This window comes from Strix aluco, chromosome 18 (assembly GCF_031877795.1).
Source record: "Strix aluco isolate bStrAlu1 chromosome 18, bStrAlu1.hap1, whole genome shotgun sequence".
NCBI lineage: Eukaryota > Metazoa > Chordata > Aves > Strigiformes > Strigidae > Strix > Strix aluco.
In genome coordinates this window covers 4438431-4461912 of record NC_133948.1, presented here as the reverse complement: position 1 = coordinate 4461912, position 23482 = coordinate 4438431, and the positions used below count along the sequence as shown (strand labels likewise).

Sequence of the window (23482 nt, the reverse complement as noted above, 5' to 3'; positions counted from 1 at the left end):
CTGGCTTTGCAAGGAAGTGCTGTTTACTGAAAATGTCATCTTTTATTTAGACTTCTGCTGCAGCCAACCCGTGTCTTTTTTTCAGGCCTGTTTAATTAGTAACCACTGCACAGCCCCTGACACGTGTTCCTGGGTGTTTTTTTTTCTCTAATAAGCACTAGGTAGCTTGGCTGGGGGCGGGAGGGGGCAGAGAAGGGCTCCGCTGCGGCAGGGAGGGGAGGGAAGCGAGAGCAAGATGAGGAGCCAAGGGCAGCTCAAATGTAACGATCACATGCTCGTGAAGCGATGAATCCTAGAAAGGGCATCTCTGCGTGCGTGCCGGCTCACCCGCACTCCTCCTCGCACGGGGCCCGTGCGGAGGTAACGGGTGCGATCCCCTCACCTGGCACCCTCAGGACTCGGGGATTTGGGTCACTTCCCGGGCAGAGCTCAGATGCATTAAAGTCGTGATAACTCGAGTGCCGGAGCCCTTTGCCCGTGGGGCTTTCCTGCAGGTCCAGAGGCTGAGCTGAACCTTTCCACCCACTTTCAGGCAGGGGTGGGATTTGTGGTGGCTCTGCAGAGGTTTGGGAAGGGGTTTTAGCACAGGGGGAGAGTGGGAGCAGCGGTCTGCAACTGTAATTGATGGCAAAAATAACTTTTCTTCTTCCTCTCCCCTTTCCTCCCTGCAGAAGAAGGCAGAGGCTGCCCACCGGATCCTGGAAGGACTGGGTCCCCAGGTGGAGCTGGTGAGTGTTACCTCTCGCTTTGGGGAGCGGGGCCAGGTTTGGAGAGGTCCCTGGGTGGCGAGCGTGGCACCCTGAGGGTATGTCTAAGCTGTCAGAAGGAAGCGTGCTGCTGGCCGGGACCTCTCACTGGCAAGACACCAAGGCAGGAAACGAAGTGGCTGAAATGAGTACTGAAACACAGGCAGACACACACACACAGCCCTCTTCAGAGAGCCTTAACCCTTAGGCTCCCTCCTCGCACGCTGCAGCGGAGCTGGGGGGTGGATGGGGCTCCGGCACAGTCTGCCTCCGCATGGGATGCTCATGGCTTCATCTGCGGATGGCGGCCACAGCACCGGGGCTGTGGGGCTGCTGCCTGCGAGGGATGGGTGCTGGCACGGCGCTCTGACCCACCCTGCTGCAAATGGAGGAGGGTGCTGGAGGGTGCTCTGTAAACACAGCCTGCTCCCAGCTGCAACACCCTGCAAGTATCAGGACTCACACATGTCCTATTTCTGTCTCACTTATGCACAGGGAAGCTGAGAAAAACAACTTAGAATAACTTGTCAGTTTGGGGCTGCCCCCTCATCCAGCAAAATCCAGCTGTAAGTCAAGCGACTGAGTGCTGGAGGGGTGGCTAAAAACAACCCCTGAGGGGCTGGGTCCTGGAGAAGGGTGCTGGGAAAGGGTGTGTCTGCAGTGATGCTGCTGGAAGGGTCAGAGGGGGACAGACGTGGTCTGACAGAGCATTTCTTGCTTTGCATGGGCCGTGGGGTGCAATGGAGGGAGCAGTTCCTGTGAGGTGGGAGCGGGCAGCTCACAGTTCTTGGCAGCTGTAATTTCGACTTGCCTTGTGGAGGTGGTACTAATCACTGTCTTCCCCGGGTGCGTAAGGGAGAGGTCACAAGGGAATTAGTGTTCACTGCTACGTGTCGAAGCCCACTTCCTTGTTTGGGGAGGTAGGGCTCATTATTTTTGCTTTGAGTCACCAGGGTCAAACCCTTTGCTCTCTTTCTGCTCTGAAGTTTGACAGTGCTGGGGTTGGTGCTTCCTTATCCGAAAGATGCTGCATTTCCTTTCCTTCCTTCCCCCGCTTTTCTCTTTTCTCCTTTTTTTCCTTTTCTTAGTTTGTTGATGCTTTGCCCTTGGGTGCTGACACTGCACAGGGAAGCTGGAGCAGAGCCCAGTGCAAACCATTCCTCTGTTGCCCTGCTTTACTCCTCAGAGGACAGGGGAAACCTCTGCTGAGAAAACCCTGCAAAACCCCAGTTGGGCTCTGCGTGCATCTTGCAGACTGTCTCTGTCTGCCCAGAGACGCTTCCTATGGCCCAGCCCCCACGCTGTGTCGGGCAAAACAGCACCCGGGGCCTGCCAACGGCCTCTTGAGAGATGAGATGAATAGTCAGATCTTCTTCTGAGTTGGAAAGGAAGCAGCTCCAGGAAGGAGAGCGTCTTTGCACGCTCTGCCCGACGTGCACGCCTGCTCCACTGTGGTGCACGTGACGTGCACCAGCCCTGGAGCTGCCACAGCCCAGAGGTCTCTTGTAGGGCGGTTGCTAATCCTGTACCAAACCTCTGCAAGGAGCAGCGGTGGCTGTCACCCAAAGGCAAGGTCTTAGATCGCTATCAGCTCTGCTCGGGCTGCTGACGTCTTGGTTTTGGTTGTTCAGAGAGCTCTGGTTATTGTATTTGCAGCAGCGATGGTGACGGATGTGCATCGGCTCATAGCGGGGCAGCTTGCCAGGGGCTGATGGTGTGAGGCAAGAAGTCACGGTGGAAATTGGTTAGTCATGGCAGAGAGAGGCCGGAGGTTACCGCAGCGTTGGCGAACAGTGGCCGTGAGCGGGGTGAGGTGGTACGAGGTCTTGGGTGCTGCTGGCAGGATGGAGCCAGAGGCTGCCTCCTCGGTTGTGCTGGTGTTGGCGGGCGGAGGGGCCATGGTGGGGCTCTTGTCTCCCGTCCTGCTGGCAGCTCTGAGGGGTTTGTGTTTGAGTGAAGAAAGGAATTTTATCATCTGAGCACAGGCATGGGCTGCCTGTAGCGTGAGCTGGAAGGAGGGGTTTTGAGAGTTATCCAGTTATAGCATAAATAAGGATTTACCCAGAAGTTTTGGGTCTGTGTCATGGGTTTCCCATCAAGTTGGAAACTGCTGGGAGATGGCCCAGCTCTGGAAGGAAACTCTAATTCCTGACTTCAGTCATTTAAACAGCTCCTTCTGAGCTTTCAGGGTTACAAGTTCTTCACTGAAACTGGTATCCTTGGGTTGTACATCTCAAGGAAGCAGCAAGTGTTTGTTGCTGGTTCCTGGCTTCTCATGGCTTTGACCTTACGAGGTCCGGGCCTGCCCTTTTTATCTTAGAGATGTCATTGATGTCTCATCCTCTTCAGAGGATCCTCATTTTTGTGCTCCTGGGGTTTTAAACATGTGGAACTGTCTCTGGATCTCTTTGCCCATGACTCCTTACTGCTGCCTCTCCAGCCTGTCTGCTGGGGTTCTGGGTGGCCTTGCCCCTCTTCCCTGGCCCTCCCATCAGCCCCAGCCGATGCGGAACACACCGGTGTGTCGTGTGATCACGGCTGCTGCCCTCCGCTTGGCTGGGACTCATCTCCCTGTCCCCGTGGTAGAAATCACCCCCTGCCCAGGGATCCCTGGGAAGCAGGGATCCACTTCAGGTCTCGGGAAGTTGGCGCTCCCCTCTAGGTTAGGTGGAGGTTGTGACTCAGTAGATCAAGACTCTGCTCATTTTATCCCCGCAGCGTAGCGGTACCATTTTAAAAATGACCCCATGTTTTCCCCAGGGAGAAATGTCATCGAGATGTGTAGTCTGAACGCTGCAGTGGCCAGAAAGCAATTGAGACCTTTCATTCTGTTTTATTTTTAAAGAGCTTTCAGTAAATCCAAGGTTTTTCCAGTAACAGCTTTGCATTGCTATTATGTTTTTCTTAAATGTCATCCCTCAGAGAAATACATTACACGTCCCTTACCCTGGAGAAACACTGTGAATATTTTGAACATGTCACCTTACCCATCTGACCTGTCAGCTTTACTTGTGCTTATTCATTGAGAAAGCTGTGATTCTGTGCAGGTTGTGCAGGGCTCTGAGGGAAGATGCTGTTTCTCAGTTGAGAATAGCTTCTTTAACTATTTAGTCTGTGAGGATATGTTCTCTGGGGGGTAGGTAGGACTTGTCTCCTGGGTTTGCTCCACTGCATGGACTGAGCTACAGCACGGAGGCTGTCATGCAGACAGAAATCTGTTTGAGATGCTGGTGTCATGTGGATCTTGGTTTTGGGTCCCAGAGCTTCTTATTTCTGAATGTTTGGGCATTTCTTTTAAAGTGATGCGTTCCAGTGCTTGTCTGTTAACACTTCGGTTTGCTAACTAAGAATTTAAGTGGCTGTTTGTATCATAGATAAGTAATAGTGGAAAAGAATTAGCAGCCTTTGGTGAGCTGAGTGACATCAGGGCATCCATGATGTCCACGTGCACATGAGCATCTTCTAACCCAGGTGCAAACCAAAATGTTTACCCACTGCCTTCTCCCAGAAGGAAGGTCTCTGTGGCTTGCCACATGCCAGCTTATTTGCTTTGATTTTTATGAGCACAGAGGGAAGACAGGCACTTTTATTTATCAGTATTTCCAGTTCTGCAGTCACTGGTCAAGGCTGCCCGGCAGTTCCTCCAGTCAAGCCTTTCCAGGGTGACTGTGGACATGATGCTCCAGGCTTGATTTCTTCTCTCCGTGGTGCAGACCTGCCTCTCTCAAGCTACGTGATGAGACGGATGTCTGTGTTCCTCTGAGCTTTCCAAGCGTGAAGTGCACAGCCAGCTCTGAGCCTGGAGTCGGACCAGCAGATCTGAGAAGAATCATGATAGAAATACCCCTGGGGAAGAGACACCACTGAGAACATGTCTCCTTCTGGGGGACCTGCTTGTCCCTCTTGTCTGCCCTGGCACTGCCAGCACGGGGTGGCCGGATGTCTCCTTGCGGGTGTCTCCTGGCAGACTCACAGCCTGCCGTCCCCTCGCAGGGTAACAGATGCCTGAACACTGCCAGCAGCCTCGCAGCCCTCCCGGGACGTGGCAGTTCATCTCACCACGTCTGTCTGCCTGGGCTCCTCTGCGTGCCTCTTCCACGTGGGGATTGCATGTGCTTTCCCAGCGATGAGGGACGTGTCCAAAGGCAGCCAGAAAAAGAAGCTGATGACCTGCTGGTGCCAAGATGCAGTGGTGATGGGCTACAGAGAGTAGGGAGAGCTGCACCCAGTCTCCTGTCTGTGCAGATGGATGTGGCTGTCCCGGTGTGTGGCAGGGGAGAGGTGAGGCAGAGTCTGTTTTTTACAGGCTGGCTGTGTGGAAAAATAAGGTTCTGTACCAAGTACCTGTGATAGCGGTGAGGAGATACCATGGAGGAGGTGAGAATAACACCTTCTTCAAACTGGAGGAGAAAGGGACCCACCTGTGTTCGCAGGTGCTGTCCTCTCCAGTGCTGCTCACCTGGTTGAGCAGATGTTCAGCAGATGTTTTGTTCTTTTCCCATGTTTAATCTGAGATGAAATTAAGTGGTCCCAGAGTGTAGCCTCAGCCATGTGACCGCAGTAGGAAGATGAGCTGGTTTGTACATAGCCACGGCCAGGATGCTGCCTCCAACCAGCACCCAGAGATCACGTGTCCCTCTGCCTGTGTTTGGTCACAGATTTTAGATCACTCACAGCTGATTTGGTGAAAGTTTGTGGATGAATTGCTTGAAAACTTGGGTGATGTTTCTGTGGTTGGACAGGAGCTGTACTCATGAGGCGCCCAGTTGTTGATGATGGTTGGGCCATGGCAAGCTTTTGATTAGCCCAGTCGTGGACGTGTTTACACCAACTTAGCCGATGACTAGAAGAGTGTTGAAGGGCTTAATCCTGAGCGCTGTGTCTGCCTGCTTACACGGACACAAGTGGTGGCAGCTCTTGGAGCACCACCTGAGCTCTTAATCACAAGGGGTGGGGTTGAGCGTGGTCTCTGTGGCACCTCTCCCTCCTAGAGGTGGGATCCTCTATTGTGGCAGGTTCCCCGAGGGGAAGGGAGAGGTAGCGAGGGCAGTGTGTGGCTGAAGGGGGCCAGGGATGGATCCAGCTCTCCTGACCCCCTGGGGAGGGCACCGGCACGTCCCCGCTGAGGGTGCAGGGGGCAGAGCAGCTCCGTGATGGGTGCTCACATCTGGTTCTGGAGACAGCCTTGGTCACTGGGCTCTCCAGAGGGTAACCCTGGGCAAAACACTTGTCCTGCTGGAGCCCAGTGCCCCTCCTGAGGGACAGACAAGAGCGTCGCTCTATGCATGGGTGCTGGAGGGTTGTGACGACATGTCCGGGGGTCAACCCGCCCCAGCGTTGCTGGAAACCACGGGGGCAAAGACTTGTCCTGCCTGCAGTTGCCTGCGTTTGGCTCCCTGGGAGAGCTCAGGCAGGCTTTTGCTGCGTAGACATAACAATTTGCAGCACACAGACTGTCTCTTCCCGCTCCCCAAGCCCCCCTTTCCCCTTGCCTCCCCCGTGTCATATGTTCCAAAGCGCACTGCGTTTTTCAATCAGTGAATAACAACCACGTACTCCGCCGTGCCGTGTTTATGTGGATTACGTCGCAAATTGCTTGTTCTGAGCCAGCTCGCTCGAGCGCTGCCTGCCCTCCCACGGGCTGAGCCGGAATGCACCGTGGCTCGAGCGGCACTGCCGGGAGCCAGCACCCTCCAGTACGGCCGGGGAGCGGGGCTGGGGGCGATGGGCGGGCTGGGGGGCGCGGGGACGGGCGCCTGGGCTGGCACAGTTCGGGGAGATGGGAACATGCACCGCGGCGGCAGCGCTTCTGATGGGTATAAGTTTCTAAATGTCAGACCGTACCATTTATGCCTTCATTTTTCTTATTTATTTCAGCCATTATACAACCAGCCTTCAGACACCAGGCAGTACCATGAAAACATTAAAATGTAAGTATGTGGCAATAAAGGCTATTTTAAATGTCAGGTTGGGCGTTAGGCTGGAGCGGGAGGGAGGCTAGCTTGCTCCCAGACCCTGATTAAAGCTGCCAAGGAATTGCTAGCATCCTTTTAGAGCTGGTGTTTTGCTGCTCTGGGTGCCTGAAGCACGGAACAGCTCCAGGACCCAGCAGTTGGGAGCTGTAGCTTCAGATGGATGCTGAAGGTGCCGTTTGATTTTCTCAGGGGGGAGGTGGATGTGGGTCCTAGCTGGTTGCTTGGCATTTTCCCAGAGAGCACCCACCTTGGGTGCTTTCTTCTGTGTTTCACACATACTGAAGTACGAAATCAGCTGCCAGCACGTGCGTGTGTGTGTTTGCATGTGGGGAAGATGAGGTAAAATGAAAAGTTGCAATTACAATTAGATTTTCATGAAGCACCTCTTGAATGTCTAATAACAACTGGTTATTTCAAAGATACTTACCAAGACTTAGCAATCATCTAATTTGACTTATCACCTCAATACACGATTTAATCATCAACCTGCATTTAATAACCACAGTGACTTCCTGAACATAAAAGAAATAGATAATGAGAGTAGTGATAATTGTGATTATTGTTGGAAATTTAAATAGTCAAACCAGATCTGAAACTTTTATCTGCCTTGAATGAACTGAGCTGCCTGCAGCGTGTCTATTTTGGTATGGGCTCGGTCAGCTGGCGATAATCATCTTTAATAATCTATTAACAAAAGTTAATAATCTTTTGCTTTTCAGCAGTATGTTAATTGATGCCAGGGGGATTATAGAGAAAGAGTTAACGTACCTCTGCTGTTCTGCTCTGCTGCAGGGGAGCGTGGTAGGCGCTGGCGGTGTTTAGGTGCTCTCTGTCCCCAAGGGCTGCAGGGAGGAGGAGGGTTTGGTGACGTGACCCCGCTGCTCGCTGCCCAGCCCTGCTTGGATCCTGCTCCACCCAAGGCTTCCTGTGTCATCTAGGCCATGCACTCACTGTAAAACACTCAAACCCCAGAGTCACCCCGAGGCCTTCGGTTCCCACAGGGCTCCGCGGGCCCCAAGCAGCCTCGCTGCCAGCGCTGGGCACTGGCACCCTAAGCATGAGGGTTGTGTTCAGGTTCTCAGCGTTGGCCTGGGTGCTGTGAATGAACCCAAGGAGCTGCTGTGCCGTGCTCCTCTGGGGTAGGGGAGCATCGTCTCCTGGGGTTGGGTGGGAGGGCAAGCAGATGGAGAAGCCGCTGGGAAATGATTGCTTTTCCTGCGGCTGAGAAATCCTGACAGCTCTCTGCTTCCAGATGTTTCCTTTGTGCCTTGCGTTGGTGATGCATTTACCCTGGTTTGAGCTTGGCAGGCGTTGCCACAACCTTGGGCAAGGACCCCCCAGGCTTTTGACACGCGTATGCTTTGGCCTGGCTCTGCTGTCATTTCAGCCCTCTGGCCGTTGTCTCCAGTGGACACGCTGCCGGTGACGGCAACGGCAGCTCTGAGGAGCCGGCAGACGTGTGTCCTCCACGCTGGGTGCCTCCCCCAGCCCACACCTCTCAGGTGTGCTTTTCTAGCTGCAAAGATGTAAAAAAAAAGGCAAACAAAACCAGAGCCAGCCCCTCCAGTTCACTGATTCAACACAGGACTAATGAAGTAGGTGATGATTATATTCTTGGGAGAGGCGATGATACCTGGCAGAGGGTCTGCGTTCCCTGTGAGCTTGCAGACCCCCACTTTTGGAAGCCTATTTTGTTGTCAGTTCAGGGGGTTGGTGGCTGATAAACCGCCTTGTATGGCATCAGGCACTGGCCCAAGTATGTGCTCTCCATGTTACTGGTTGTGACTCACCCCTGGCACTGACGGCGTGTGGCAGCCACTATTTGTTGGGGTCCTCCAACCCCCTTTTTGTCCTGAAGGGCTCCACGGCCATCACAAGCCGAGCGCTAAAGGTGGCAATTTCAAGCTGATTGCTAGTTTTGTCCTTGAAAGAACGAGTTAAAAGCAGATCCAGATACTTCACCCACTCTGCATTCCCCTGCCAATGTTTGTGGGTTTGTGATCACATTTTCCTGTGATTTAAATGATTTCCTGTCCTTGGTTGCTGTCTGAAAGACGGACGCAAACGAGAGGGAACTGACTGCGCAGGTCAGGAGCGAAACCAGTAATGAGACATGAAGCCCAGTCAAACCAGCTTCCCGTGCCATCAGAGCAGGCACTCCTCTCCATCCTTTCCTTTGTAGGCATCCGCAGGGTGATGCCAGCCCCGGGCAGCAGGCAGTCCTCCAGTGCGGCTGTAGTGGTGGCGGTGATAGACCAAGGAGAGGTTGGAGCAGGCAGGCTTGGGGTTAATGTTCACTGTGATTAATGCTGCAAAAACATGGGAAGGAAACCACACATTTTAATGAAAAGCCTCCGTCTCCTCCTTCCAGAAACCTCGCAATTAGCTGCCTTCAGCTGGTTATTGATGCCAGCAAAGCGCATTTACGGATCTAGGTCAGCGAAAGGCCCTTGAGCGATCTGGGCTCCAGATGTTTGCTGCTTTTGACCGTGGGCCTGTCTCGGAGGTCCCAGAGTCTGAACTGCACTTCACTACTTGTTGATGGATGTACAGAGAAATCAGTGTGTCCTGTTCTCCCATCTTTTGTGTCCCTGCCGCACAGTAAAGGACATCTGGATGCTTGGGTGGCAGATAACAAAATCAAGATTTCAGTGATTCTTCCAAGCAAATAATTCAGAGTCCTTTGACGAAGAGGAAAATGTATTCAACTTCTCTGTTTTGACCAAGTCACGCTTGGGTGTTCAAATCCTACCTATAACTTCCCCATGGGCTGCGTTTGAAGATATTTTTTGTTCTTTCCTTGTTCTTAATATGCTTGTGCCTTTCTGCTCCTTAGCTTGGAGGTGGCTGTTTTGGTAAGAGATGGAGTAAATCCTCAGGGTGCTGGGAGACATCGGCCAGATGCATTAGCACAACTGCCAGGTCACCACAGGTTATATTTTGCCAAGGTGTAATTGGATGTAGATTCTTCTGAACAACTTCACCCTACACAGATTTAGCCATGATGAAAAAGCCTTTTGGCAGGCTCCTGGAAAATCATCTAGGTTGTGATTCTGTCCACAAAACCTCACTGCGTGCTGGCTCTGTTGTGCTAAATAGAAACCGCTCCCACATTAAGCTGGTTTGGAACCTCATACCTGGGCACAGGAGGATGCCCAGGCTGTTACTATTCACAAATACCTTTTTTTTTAAACATTTCCTAGGGTGGATTTTTTTTTCTCAGTTGAATGTTTGCAAGTTATCAGTGGGAAGGCATTTGAATATCACAAAGCCAGGATTCCTCGATTTCTCTACAGCGATACTCTCGCCTTGCAACACTAGTTTAATTCTTCCTGCATGTTTGCTTTGCTTTTCAGTTGGGATGAGTCACTTATGCTAATAGAGCTGACTGGGGAGTTACGGGGAGGATTTCTACTCTTACTGAAATGTTACCGGTCTCTTATTTTCATGGAGTTTTATGGCCTGTCTCTTATTCAGAACAGTTAAAATTAATTTCATGCCCCAGTTCATTCCAGTGTTTGCAGCTTCAAAAGCTTTTAAGTCCTATTTAGCTGCCTCACTGTGCTCTGTTACCCGTCTGCTTGGGTCCCTTTGGTTCACCTGCGAGTGCAGGCTTCGAGCAAACGTGGTTAATTTTGTATGTTACATCTGCCGCGTGATCGAACGCACTGTTGAGTGGTTTGTGCCAAAGACTTGACCTACCTTTGATGGGACCGTGTCCTTTCTGTTTGAAATACCTGCTTTGTTGGAGAGAAGGGCTCTGCCACTCTGTCATCAAGAAAGAAGAGGGCAAGGAGCATTTAGTGCCCTCATTTTCACAGGGACAGGGTGAGCTTTTCCCCCATAGCTAGCTTGGCCCTTGCTGTTTTTCAAGGTGTGAATTTTCTGGCTTGCAATGGACTGACAGGTTCCTTCAAGATGTGTTGCAGCCCCGAACACAACTGGAGGCCACTTGAATGATTCTGCATCAGTTGCGGATGTTGCAAAGACCCCTTTTTTTAGGTTCTGCTGAAATACAGCAACAAATGCAGAGGACACTTACTTGTGCACCAGTTAAGCATCAGGGCATCTGGTCTAGGTCTCTTATTTCAGTGTTTTGCCAGCTGGATGTACAAGGAGGAGAGCTGCTCTTCCTACCCTGCCGTGGTAGTGATTTTGCATTTTCTCCAGACTTCTGGCACCAAAGATATTAACCTTCTTTCCTCGAAGTGTTTGAAAAATGACAAGATGTTCACATGAGCAGGATCAATTACCTGCTATCTACCTGGAGAGATATTCTCTGAGGGGGCCTTCATCTCTACGGCAGGAGATTCCTGCTCGGTCAGCCGTGAAAAACAGCCCGTAGGACTCTCCTCCCCCCTTTCCTGAGGCAGTCATCTTGAAATCATAGTCTGCGAGATTCGTGTTTGAAAGCAAAATGTGAGCTTCTGAGCCTTGAGAAAGCACACAAAAGGAAAACTGAAAAGCCCAGGGTAAGTATATGCAAGGTGCTGTTCACAGGGTTTGCTTTAAACCTTCCCTTCAAGAGCTTCTCCTTGCTTTTATGCTGAAAGTCAGAAATGTTGGGGTGAAACCAGGCTGCATCCCCTTGAGATGCTTGGAGAGGTGTTAGAGAACCAACCAGGGTCTGAGCGAACCGTTAGAACAGATCAAGAGCTTGATGTGATTCTGGTTTTCTTGCGTGTCCAGATCCAGCAGCAGCAAAGCTGTGTGGATTGTTAATACTTGCACATCTGGGTTGCTGTCTGCAGCTGATAGCTTTTCTGGGGGGAGAAAATTTGCCTCTGCACAATCAAAATCTGAAGTCAGGATTTTCAGAGGTTTAGGGGCTTCTGAATATCTTTCTTTTTGAAATGCCCTCCCCCCGCCTTTCTTCCAAAAGAGCAGAACAGCTTTCTTCTGAAACTCGTAACAACTACAGCTTTCCAGATCACTTGTCACTTTGGAAAATTTAAGTCATCTTTTCATTACTGGCTGTTTAGGGGTTTTAGTAGCACTGGATTGCCTGTAAATTCATAGTCGAAGCCTGACAGGTAACACAAATGCTCTTCCAAACCCTGTCATTACTAATGCATTCTCTTTCAGGTCTTTTTATTAGTGCTTGTAGACATGTTCCTCATTAGAAATTCACCTAGCAGCTTCACACTCATCCCATTCAAGGTTTCTCATCTCTGTTATTCTCTATTGGCATGCACTAGGGCACAAGTACTACCTTGTGATGAATTACTAAATGATGGAGACACAGACTGCAACCTTCTGCTTCTTTCTCTTGCCACTGAAAAGCCAAGTACTGATTTTGGGTGGACTATCTTGCAACACTTGGGCTTGCTATGTCAACATGGGCTTCAAGGGATAGGACTGGTACCTGACTGATGGCCAGATGTTCTTCTGCACTTGCACTTGTTTCATTTTGGTCCTAAACTTGTAGGTGCTAAAGGAGGTGAGTATGAATTTCCCATCTGCTGTCAAGAACTGTGGTTGTGGATGTAACTGCTGCCCAAGGGAGTCACTTGAGCATCTCAATGAGAACAACTTCACAAGGAGATGGCACCACGGGGACCTGGACAGGCTGTGCTGGGGGTCCGGCTAGGGCAGGCTCTGATAACAGGGTGCCTGTGTTTGCCACAGCATCTCCTCCGTGGAGCACAAGCGTCTCACTGGCCTCAGCGTGTGAACCACCAGGTGAATTAACAACACAAACCTTGTCATTAGTTGTAGTCATGACTGAATGCATTCTGGACCTGCAGAGGACATGGTTTGAGAAGGTGGGAGACCTCTGGATAGCTTCTTTCTCTTGAACAGTGTTTCTGGGCACAGATACAGGCTGCTCGACTGTACATCCAGAGAGATGAACCTCTGCCACCCCATTCTCAGATGCACTAACGGCGCTGGGGGTTTAGTCCATCCCAGTGCTCAAGGACTGTGGGGTAAATTAACTAAAGTTTTGCTTCGCTTCTCTTCCCCAGAAAGCGCTTCTGAATATTGCGAGGAAACCGCTCCAAACAGCTGGCTTTCCAGGAGCGTGCCCTGCTTTGGGGTTAATAGGTTACGGTGTATTACCGGCTGGAGCTGTGTGCTGGGCCATTTCAGAGCAAGGAAATGAATGAGGCAGTGACCCGTGAACAGGATGACCTGCTCCCTGCCCTCTCTGCAGGATGTCTTGCAGTGAAGGGGGTAGGGAATTGGGCTGCCCTGAGCTGCGGCGTGGGATCCTGGCCCCAGCGATGCACTGGAGCGGGTGTACCTGGGGGGACGTGACTATTTCTGGACACTCTCCGTTACCTCTTGGCTGGTTTCACCTTGGAGCGTTCTTGCTGTGCTCCTCGGGTCCTGTGGTTTGCAGGTCTCCAGCCTCGCTGGCAGCTCTTTGTTTGGCTGGAGTTGCCAGGAGGCTCCTCAGTTTCCGACCCTCGCCTGCATGATCAATCTTGCCGTACAATGGCTTTGCCAGCTGCTCGCTGCCTCCTTCCCATCGCTCTTTCCAGGCTTGATCCCTACTTTGTTTGCACTGGCTGTTTGATGAAAGATGTTCCTGTGTAATTAAATACCCCTGATTAGTTTTGATCAAATAGCAAACTTCCTTTCATCTCCTCTTGCACTGGCTGAAGGTCTCTGCGGGCAGGCTGGGCCAGGTGTGCTGTGGTGCATTGGCTCTTTGTATCCTTGGGAGTCTTATCCCAGGGCTTTGGCAGTGGCACACGTGTGTACACGCCAGCATCGACACACATGCGTGCATGCACATCCTTTTAAGATCGCAACCTCCGGAAGATTCATAGCCAAGTCATTCATGTGGACCCGAGCCAAGTAACTCAAAAGTCAGAGTTACAGGTTCTCTCCTTGACTGGCTTCACTGTGAAAGCCAAAACCAAAATCAACTTTGCACCAAGCCAGTTAAGGTGGAAGCGGCTGCTCCCACAGGGCTCTCTTTGCTTTGCTTGGAGTGGGAGATGTCTTCCACTCGGTGCTCTGGAGGCTGGATCAGAGAACCACGCTCAGGTGTGGGACTCACCAATTAGGTCAGTGGAACTGTGGATCAGGATGAGTTATTCAAGGACCAAAAGCTCTTGCAGAATTACATCCAAAATTAGATCCCTGCTTCCTGTGTTGGTGGCAGGTGACAATCAGACATCCAGTTTTGAGTTTGGTTTACCTTGATTGATCTCTGTTCCCTCTTCCCGCCTGCCGGTGCTTGTGGGGAGATGCTGGGCACTGGTGGGGCTGCCCCAGGCTCCCGACATGGGTTGTGCCCCATTTCAGGCTGGTGCCTGGTAGTGGGGCTCTTGCTGCACTTGTTCAGTTTATACCTGGTCCCTAAAGCGGGGATCTGCTGCTCCTGAGAACGTCTGCCACCCCAGACTGCAAACAAATGGGCCTCTGATGTGGGGAAAAAACCTCGAATCACCCACAGGCTCAGCGGCAGGCTTGGCTTACCTTCACCCCGCAGGGCTGAGGGAGGGAGGTCATCACTGGGTTAGCTCACCAGCAACAAGGACAGAAATCCTTGAGGTGTTTGCAGAGCACTTGAGAGGAGCAGAAGCTCTGGGCTCCCAGCGTGAGGCTGCATCTCCCCAAGTGTGGCTGAGAGCCCTCATTCTGGGGACTGTCTGGAGGCAACTCCATGCCTGGGGTCTGCAGAAGCTCACAAGGTCAGTGTCTGTCTGGAGAAGGTTGTGGTGGTTGTGTGACCCACTCTGGCTGGTCTCCCCCATCCCTGCAGAGGAGCAGAGAAGGTGCAGGAAAAGCTCCTCTGGTGCCCAAAGGCTGGAACAGCTTTTGGCATGGAGAAGGTGACTGGCCATGGTGTTCCTCACCTTGGAGAAGAGCCGCTGCCTTCAGAGGGAAGCGTTAGACTGGAGCTGCACTGAAGTAGGTGAGTGGGGGATGTTTATTGACCGTGCAGCCGGTGCTGGGGGACACCATGTGAAGCTGAGAGCCCACCAGAAAGAAGGTCTTTCCCCATAGGTACACCAGGGAGCTCTGGACCACAGCCGCGGGGAGGGCAGAAACGCGGATGGGCTCCAGCATTGATTAGATGAGTTGTTGACCTCAAGGACGGCGATGTGCTGTCTGGCAGCCCCCGAACACCAGCTCACCAGCAGCTGGGCCGGCTCTGTGTCTCACTGGGCCCATCCCAGCCTGCTCCTGTCCTGCTGTAGCAGCAGCAGCATGGGGAACCTCCGAGGAGCTGGCAGGGAACTTGCGTGTCCTCCGGACCCGGTGTAGTGTGTGTTGTGCCAGCCCAGCAATACTTAAAACTGTCCACAAGAGTCACTGTTGCTTTATCTAAGGAGCCTTCGTTCCTTCTGCCTGTGAGTGCCTGATTTCTTCACCCCGCCGAGGCTGTGCGGTTCAGGTCTCCATCCTTGACGTTTTTCTTGTGCCCCAGCAAACCTCAGGCAGGGAGGTGCAAGGATTCAGGCTGCCGAGGAGGACGATGAAGGAGGGTTGGCGCGTTGCAAGAGCGACCTTTCCCATGTGCTGTTCCACGCTGGTTATTTCTGTGCAAGACTCCCAGCAGACAGCCCTTACCTTCCCCGCCTGTGCCGCAGCAGTTGTGCTTGGCTCTTTGATTTGCCCAGGGAGCACAGCGTGTGCTTTGGAGGCGTGTGGCCCGAATTAACCTCCCTGCAAATGGTTTCTAAGTAACAGCAGTACATGTAGCAAGATAAACTGTGAAGCCTATTTATATTTACCAGGATTGTATTAACCTTTGAAAGGTTGACCTTATGCAAAAAAAAAAAAAAAAAAAAAGTGGCAAAAACATTTAGGGCATGAGGGGGTTTTGTTGTTGTTTTTAATCCTTTCACTCTTTGATTGCTTCAGCCTTGGCAGTGGTAAACAGACACTGGCTTTCAAGGCATTCCTGATTTTTGCAGCTGCGAAGCCATTAAGTCTTTGCCTGTATTAGCACTTTCAAGGTCAGCCATGATGAAAAACTCAAGGCAACCCATCAGCTGCGTAAGAGCTGCTAATTTTCTTCATTTACTCTCCTGTTTCCTGATAACTTGGGTGGCAGATCCAGCAGCAACATGTTAAAATCCCACCTTGCTCCTGGATGTCGCTCAGGGTGGCGTGGGGTTGATTTAGCTGTGCTGGCCCCAAGGGGACAATCCATGACCCCTTGCTGGGGGTCATCACACACATAATCATCCTTAGCATCACCCCAGCAATTTCCCAGTGTTAGAGTTTCCATCAGAATTGGGATAAACAAACAAACAATGGGAATGTGTCTTTTGGGCACAGTCTCCTGTCGGAGCTCATTTGTGCAGAGCTGAAGCCTTGGAAGGAAATCTGTGTGGCGGGGTCTTCGCAGGAGGATTTGCTGCCCGCTGCGGCAGCACACGGCGCTGGAGCCGGTGATCAGAGCTCACCGTGTGCGATGTGAAGGGATGCGGGAGCACGCGGGGAGCCGGGGCTCGGTCTGGCGCCGGGGGGCAGAGGAGCTGGCAAATGGGTGCTGGATGCTGCTAGAGCAACCTCGCCTGCAGGTCCAGAGGTGGATGCTCTGGAGCACTTGGCACAGCACAGCCCTCGTTTCTCATGCCTCCCTCCCTGCAGCTCCGTGCCTCAGTTTCCCTGAGCAGTGTGGTTTAGCTCAGCCAGTCACCTGCAACCCTCTGTGAGGCTCCTTGGTGGATGCACCACACAGACAGAAAGAAGAGATGGTTGTGTTGTGTGTTCCAGCGGGGAGAAGCCTTTGGCAGCAATGTTTATTAATACATCTAATGAGGTGGCCTCTGGTCTTTGCAGTGCAGCTCGGGACAACAGCAGGTCCTTTGTAAACACGCCGTCAAAAAGGAGCACAGGCAGAAAGTGCCCTGTGCATGGATTTATTAGATTTTCCCCCCCCTCTAATGATCAATGCCACTTTGATTTCTGAAACAGAATCAAAGGCCATGGCTTGATATTCAAGTCCTTGCTCAGAAAACCTCTGTGGATCCAAGTATCTGTTCTGCAGGAGCCTTCAGCGCCGTCGCTTGGCCGTGCCTTCTGATGTTGGTGCTGCCTGGATTTGGGAGCGCGTGGGGATTTGGGGCTCCGTGCCTCTACCCGCCAGTGGCTTGAGCTGGGGATACTGGAGTCTGTTCCCAGCCAGTAGCTGGTGTTTTCTGTCATAGGAGGAGTTACAAGTGCCACTTGCAAGTGCTGCCTTGGAAATCGAGGTCTATTTTTGCACCAAAGTGTTCAAGGCGAAGCCAAAGGGAATGAAGATGTAGTGCGGCTCAGGCAGTGTTAGGGGACTCTGCGTGTATCCTGTACCTCCGGTAACTAATTAAGAGGGAAAAACAGAAGGTTACAAAATCTAAACGGTACTATTAGGACTGAGAATTAAGCCTGATGTCTTACCTCCTTGGTAAACTAAAAAGAGGCCACAAAGCTGAGTGTGGCCATGGGGTGCTGGAGAGGTCCCAAATCCTGCTGCCTTTCCTCTAGCAGCTGTACTTGATCTTGGAGGTGGTGAAGACCCCACCACACCTAAGGAATTGCTGTCCTAAATAAACCTGCTAATTGTTTAGTGATGGTATTACGGTGGTGCCCCCAGGCCCCCTGCGTGCAGGCAGGCTGGGATCCCCCGGCACGCTGCTGGAGGGGAGGTGCAGCCTTGTCTGGAGGGACCTGGGGTCTCCAGGGCAGCATTTGCTGCGGGATCACTGTCACTCCCCATATGTGCCCGTTTTAGTGATGTAGCGAGAAGGAAGTTTGAGAAGTGAAAAATTTGGATACTTTCTGGGATGCTCTTCATCCCCAACTTAAGCCAGGACTGCCCCCAATCCTCCCTGTAAGTGAGCTGGATCCTCTGCCCCTTCCCAAACAGTGTCTTTTGCTGCTGATTAGCTTTAGAGGTTTATGGGGGGAGGAGGGTGGTTTTTTCCCTCCTCACTAGCTGGGGAACGAGACAGGGAGGGGAATGAGCGAGTGTGTCTTTTCATTCTGCTAAATCCTGCAGAACGTGCCTACATGAGGCTGTTAAGCTCCTGATGAGTAATTACACACTGCAGCTCTGCCTTTAATCGGGATAAAAGACTTAAGGAAACTCCTTTGCCCCTGGTCTCTACCTTTTACCTAGAGATTTTATTGCTGTGAATATTAGCAACAGGAACAACTGTAGAAGCTCAGCTCCTGGGTTTGTGCAGACTCTGGGAGCTTGTGCAGCCTCTCCAGCTCCTTACTGCTTTGGCACTGTTTTTCTTTGAGCAATTATTTCATGTTGTCTTTAGAAAGTAGAAAGAAGAAGAAACCAGGGGAGTGTCTGGGTTGGTTGTGGTTGCAGCGACTAGTTTCTCTCTTGAGGTCCCAATTCTGCAAGTGGCTGAACTTTCCTGGCTGGTTTGTTTGCAGCTTTGTTAGGCACGGTTCCAAGAAAGCAAGAGGTTAGGAGATATGTGCTGCAAGCCCTGCCGCAATCCTGCCTCCTTATCAGCCCCTCAGAGCCCAGGGGTGAATAACCCCTTGTGAGCGTGTGTGTGTGCTGACAGCTCCCTCGCTGCTGGCCTTGGGGACCGGGGTGGCTCGGGGTGCTCGGGGAGCCATCTCTCACAACAGAGCTTGGCCTGAGCCCCCCAACTCCTGGGGCCCCATTGGGGTTTTGCAGGTCAAAATGTAAAAATAATCAAGAAACAGCCTGGCCTGTCGGGAAATGCAGAGCTGAACGTCTGCCCTGTTCAGTGCTGAGCTCACAGTAAAGGTTTGCAGAATTGGGACTTTATGAACTCAGGTTCTCAACCTTAGTCCTGGTTTTACCAACAGATGTGGGTGAAGTTCCTTGTGTCAGAGGGTTTGTTGGTCTTCTCTAAGCTGGTGCGAGGTTCCCAGATAAGTGCATTTGCTGCTCTGAAGTTGATGCAGTTCCAAGTTAAGGTGGAAACTGCTACGAACTCCTTTGGGAGTGGGGAGAGCCAGGCTTTGGATTTTAGCTGCCTTGTTAATCAGATTTCATCTCTTTTTTTCTTTACAGAAACCAGGCAATGCGGAAAAAGTTAATTTTGTACTTTAAGAGGAGAAATCATGCTCGCAAACAGTGGGTAAGTAATTCCCCTGTACCTTATTTTACATGTATAAAGCAGTGTAATTTATTACGTGAGAAAGAAAAGGACGTTTTCCAGCAGGGAGGTGCTGGTGCTGAGTACTTTGCCTGTTGCATTGCTGTGGCATCTCTTACACTAAAAATAACTTGGATGTAAAGGAGAGGTCCCCCATCCTGCTGCAGGCAGCACCTCCCTCCGCAAGTACCCCCTGCAGAGCAAACACGTGGGATTCACTTAATCACAGCAGAGCCCTTCATTGATCTCAGAGAGCCTATTCACAGTGTAAATGTCTATTTTGTGAGTAATTGAACCTTAAGAGAGGTGTGAAACAAGCTGACTCTGCTTGCTATAAATGGTCTGAAGACTGATCTGACTCTTTCCAGCTGACCACAGAGCAATGTTCTAGGAATTTGTGGTTTAAAACAAAAATCAAGCTCTGCGCCAGTTCATTTCTAGGCAGCTTTGCCTGCAAGATAGTTCCAGTGTCCTTCAAGGAAACGGTTCTTGGTTAGGTAAGGGGGAAGGTGCGCTTTGTTATGAGACTTCAAAGGCATTTGTTGCAAGTTCCTAGTAAATAGAGGAGAAAGTTCAAGTGGGATTTACAGAAGTTACACGTTTTCAGCGCTGACAGTTGCCTGTGGCAGTCCCCAGTGGCAGCTGGGAGGCAAAACCAGCACAGAAGGGGAAATGTCAGAAGCAACCAACAAGCCCCAGTGGGAAGGTGGATTTTGCGGCGTCTTTCCGTGAAGGGTGATTCAGCTCATGACGCAGGGCTTCACATTTTACGTGGAAAATGTGAATACTGGTTCCTGACTCGGTGTCTCTGTTCTGGGGCAGGCTCAGGTACTGGTCTTAGCATCTTAAGTTGCCAATGGTGCAGGTTTTCTCAGTGACTTTGGTGCTGGTTTTGAACAGAAGCGCTCTGGTTGGGAGGAATTGTTGGAAAAATTCAAACTAATCATCCCTGGGAAATGGTTGGAAGGCTCTGCCTTTAAAAGCAACTTCCAGTGAGGCTGTTTACACAGACATTTCTGAGCCAGTGATCAAATTATCTTCTTATTTTCCCCCCATTTTGTAGCCATCTTCCAAAAGCCACAGATCTTGCACTCCAAAGGGATAATCGTGTCTCCCGTTTGTGTCCAAATGCGTGTTTGTTTAGTCTTTTCCATGATAAAACTTCTTCCAGATTTCTAGCAAGGGGCTGTAGGGTTTACACCTCCAGCACGACGCGGCGTGGCAGCCGGTGCTGCTCAGGGCATCTCGCCTGCCGCAGCTGAGCACTTCTGCAGTTGTGGGAAGCGGATCAATATTCCCTTCCTCAAAACAGGGATTGCAGAGCTTCATGTGGTTTTATTGGAACCAGAAGGGAAGTGCCCAGGAACTGCTTTCTGATGGAAATGGCCGGTTATTGCACAAAATCTAGTGAGTCGCTCTATTGTGAATATCGAGGAGCTGAGGGAAAAGGTTTAATTAGGCTGCAAGAGCACGGTTCCTAAAATACGGCTTGCAGTAAAGTCGCCTGTCATGCAAAATAGGTGAATTTCTGCCAGCCGGTTTATTCAGTGTCCTTGAAAGGGGATTTTTCAGTTTAGGGAAGCATTTTGCCTATTCTACAAAATAGGCAACATACGGTTGCTGAATTTGCAAAGTGAATACATTTGCTGATTCTGTTTGCAAAATGGGTACGCTTAGCTATTTTTCTGCCTATTTTGTAGCAGACCCTATTTTTAGCAAAGCCCATCTACGTGCCAGCGTTTCTTTCTGACTCTTTTACTTTCTGGGGTATTGTCACTGCCCAGGGCTGGCTGGAGCAGGGTCAGAGCTTGGTCCCTGTGGGGTCCAGCCCTGAGAGCCCCACCAGAGGATCTGCAGGGCTTCCTCCTGCCTCCACCGAGGTTGGCACAGCAGAAGACGTTTAATTGCCATCAGAGGGGTGATGCTGCAGAGAGAGAAGGGTGAAGGGAACTGTTCTGGCTGTGAGAGATTTATCTCCATCAGCCAGGGAGAGAAAACCATGGGGCTTGCATAAGAATTGGACTGGTTCCTCCTGTCACCTTCGCTCTTTCCCTCCTCTCCGAAGAGCTGCTCCGTTCCCTGGAGCTGCGAGAGCGTGGGCTGCGGGAGGGCTCGGGCTTGGCACAGCCTACAAACTGCCTTCAGCTGCTACGGCGGCGTTACTATTCATCCATTTTTAGATACGCATGTCAAGTCCGATTTGGCTCGCCATCACTTACTTGTGTGATTGGGAGGCTGATGGGCTGGTGAGCCCAGCTGGGAAGGGGAGCAGAGGAAGCACCGATGCTAAAAGCCGGCACAGACGGTTGCTCAGGAATGGACACGATTGCTTAAGGCTGCTCAGAGGGTGCTTGAAGAAGGAATAGATGCTTCTGCTCCTGAAGTGCCTGACTGGGAGCTTCTCCTGGTGATCGAGCTGTGAAGATCTGAGGAATGCACAGTGCTATCAGGTGCCTGGAATCTTGGCTTTTGAAGGATGGCAAAAGGTTGCAGGGTGCATGTATCCCAGCTGGACCAAAAAAGCGCTAGACAGGGGTGCTGCACGCCAGCCCTGCTGAGGTGGGGGTTGAAGCTTGCGTGGCAGGAAGGATCTCTTTGCTCCATGGTGGGAAGGGGCTTTAAGAAAGCAGATGCAAGTCAGAAGTGTTTGGCCGGTCCATAATGGAGCTGGGCTCTGGAGACCTGGGTCGCGTGAGCGGGGAGCTTTGGTACTGCCCGCCCTGCTGCCAGGGTGGCAGCTCCTGGCGAAATCAGCGGCGTGATGTTGATGTTGCTTTTTCCATCTGCAAACTCCACTTTCTTAAAAGAGGAATTCTGGATAAAGCTTTCACCGAGTTGTCCCAAAGAGTGGAGGAAAAGGAAGAAAAAGAGCCGCCCTGCCGTCTGTGAAACAGCCTGGCGGCTGTGCCAGGCAGCTCTGCCGGGGCGGTGGCGATGCGGAACCCAACACTGCCTCATTCCCACGGGGAATGAAAAACCTTTCAAAGCCTCGAAGCTTTTCACCAGACCGAGCCCTCGTGCTGGGCTGCTCCCCGGCCGCGCCATGGGCTGGCACGCAGCACGGGGCACCGGCTGCCTCCCGGCGCTGAGGCTTGATAAACTTTGCGGGGTATTTTTAGCCTCTTCCCAAATGCGATGCTCTGAAAGCAGGAGGATGTAGCAGATTTGCTGGCAGGGTGGGAGCTCTCGTTTTCAAGGGGCCGATAGCATCGCTTCAGGAGGGGTGAAAACGCAGCAGCTGTGATTTCTCCAAGCTGCCGTGGTCTGTTGGCATTACCTATAGCTCCTTGCCCACAGCACAAGATTCCCCTTGGTGGCTTTTAGAGCATTTTTATCTTTGTTCTCATTCCTCACTTTCACCGTACAGCTTTTTCCTTTGGCTCCTGCTGAAACCCAAGCATCTCCTGTGCATCCTTGCGGGGCAGGAAAGCCTGTGGCTCCGGGCATTCAAATTGGAATTAATTAATTTGCAGGGGGGATTGTTAGTCTGCATCAGCTGTGGGGTTTGAGGTGTTTTGTCCGCCCCACATTATTGTCAAGGTGCCTCCAAGAGGTCACAGGGATCACAGGACGTGTTGCTGTGCTTGGGTTATTGCCAGGTCCAGGGTGGCTGGACCAAATCCACGTGCCAGGATCGGTGCGACGCTGGCCACAGATTGCTGTGGGTGCCTGGCACTAGCAACGGGTCATGGAGCTGCCAGTGCTTGGGGTCCACAGCACGAGTGACCTGCTTGGCTTGGAGTAACTCAGCTGCCTCCTGACCTGGAATTGGGCGTTTCCATTGGTTTGGGATTTTTTTTTTTTCCCTGTCCCCATTTTTTTTTGGTGGCTAAGAGTGAGTGAGACGAGAGCAGAGCACATCTGGGATATTCAGCAGCTTTGGACTTCTCTCCAGTCATGGGGCGGCAATGGCAAGAGAGGAGTTTATTGCTTGGGAATCTGGATTCCCACTGTCTCTGCTGCAGTGCTGAGCACGACACTCAGTGTGCCGGTGCTGAGCCACCCGTTCTGGAAAGTGGGGTGGGGGGCGGGAGGCGACCTGGGGTTTGCCATTGATTATTTTGCAGAACAACATCTGCTTTCGCTTCCTGATTTGGGGCCTAGGAGGCATTTGTTTCGCTCAAAATGAAACCTTAAAACCCCCTCCAGTTACCCAGCTGCTTCCACATGAGGTTGGGTGCCATCACTCCTGTCACCGCTGCGGCCATTCAGGATTGTGGCCGGGCATCTTCCTGGTGGGGACCTCGGCCTGTCCATGGGCGTCATCCTCCAGCAAGAGGGTGGCCAGAGGAGGGAGGAACAATTCAGGGGGTGGTGGAGGAAGGCTCATTCGTGTTGCAAATGGTATTTTAATGTTATGGTTACTGGACTGGTCCCGTCAGTACCAGGGAGGAGTGTAGTGCTGGAGCTCTGTGGGCAGGCGGGTGGGTGTGCCGTGAGGACGTCACCAGGAGAGACACGGCGTGGAAACCCCTCGCAGCACCATGTTTCGGCAGAGCCTGGGTTTGCCCCCGGTGGGGATGCACTCACCCTGCTCCTGGGGCAAAAAGGAGGAGGAGCAGCAGCCAACAAAATGCTTTTGCTTTCCAGGATGGTGGAGGAGCTGGTGGCATCACGGCGTGACTGGGCCACCACAACATATGGCCTCAGACAGGGGCCGGGTGCCCGGCTCTTGCTTCCGGGGAGTCAGGCCTGTGTGCGGAGCTGCCCCGTGGCCCCG

The 23482-nt window shown here is 51.8% G+C and overlaps 1 protein-coding gene across 10 annotated transcripts in view; it reads left to right on the top strand.

The window, feature by feature from the left end:
- Positions 1-23482, top strand: part of NCOR2 (nuclear receptor corepressor 2) — a 257067-nt gene that overhangs the window by 143327 nt on the left and 90258 nt on the right. For all 10 annotated transcript variants that reach the window (XM_074844705.1, XM_074844700.1, XM_074844704.1 and 7 more), the window contains exons 7-9: positions 672-728; positions 6624-6676; positions 18678-18744. In XM_074844705.1, the coding sequence (XP_074700806.1) occupies positions 672-728; positions 6624-6676; positions 18678-18744 (177 nt within the window). The remainder of the gene's footprint in view (positions 1-671; positions 729-6623; positions 6677-18677; positions 18745-23482) is intronic.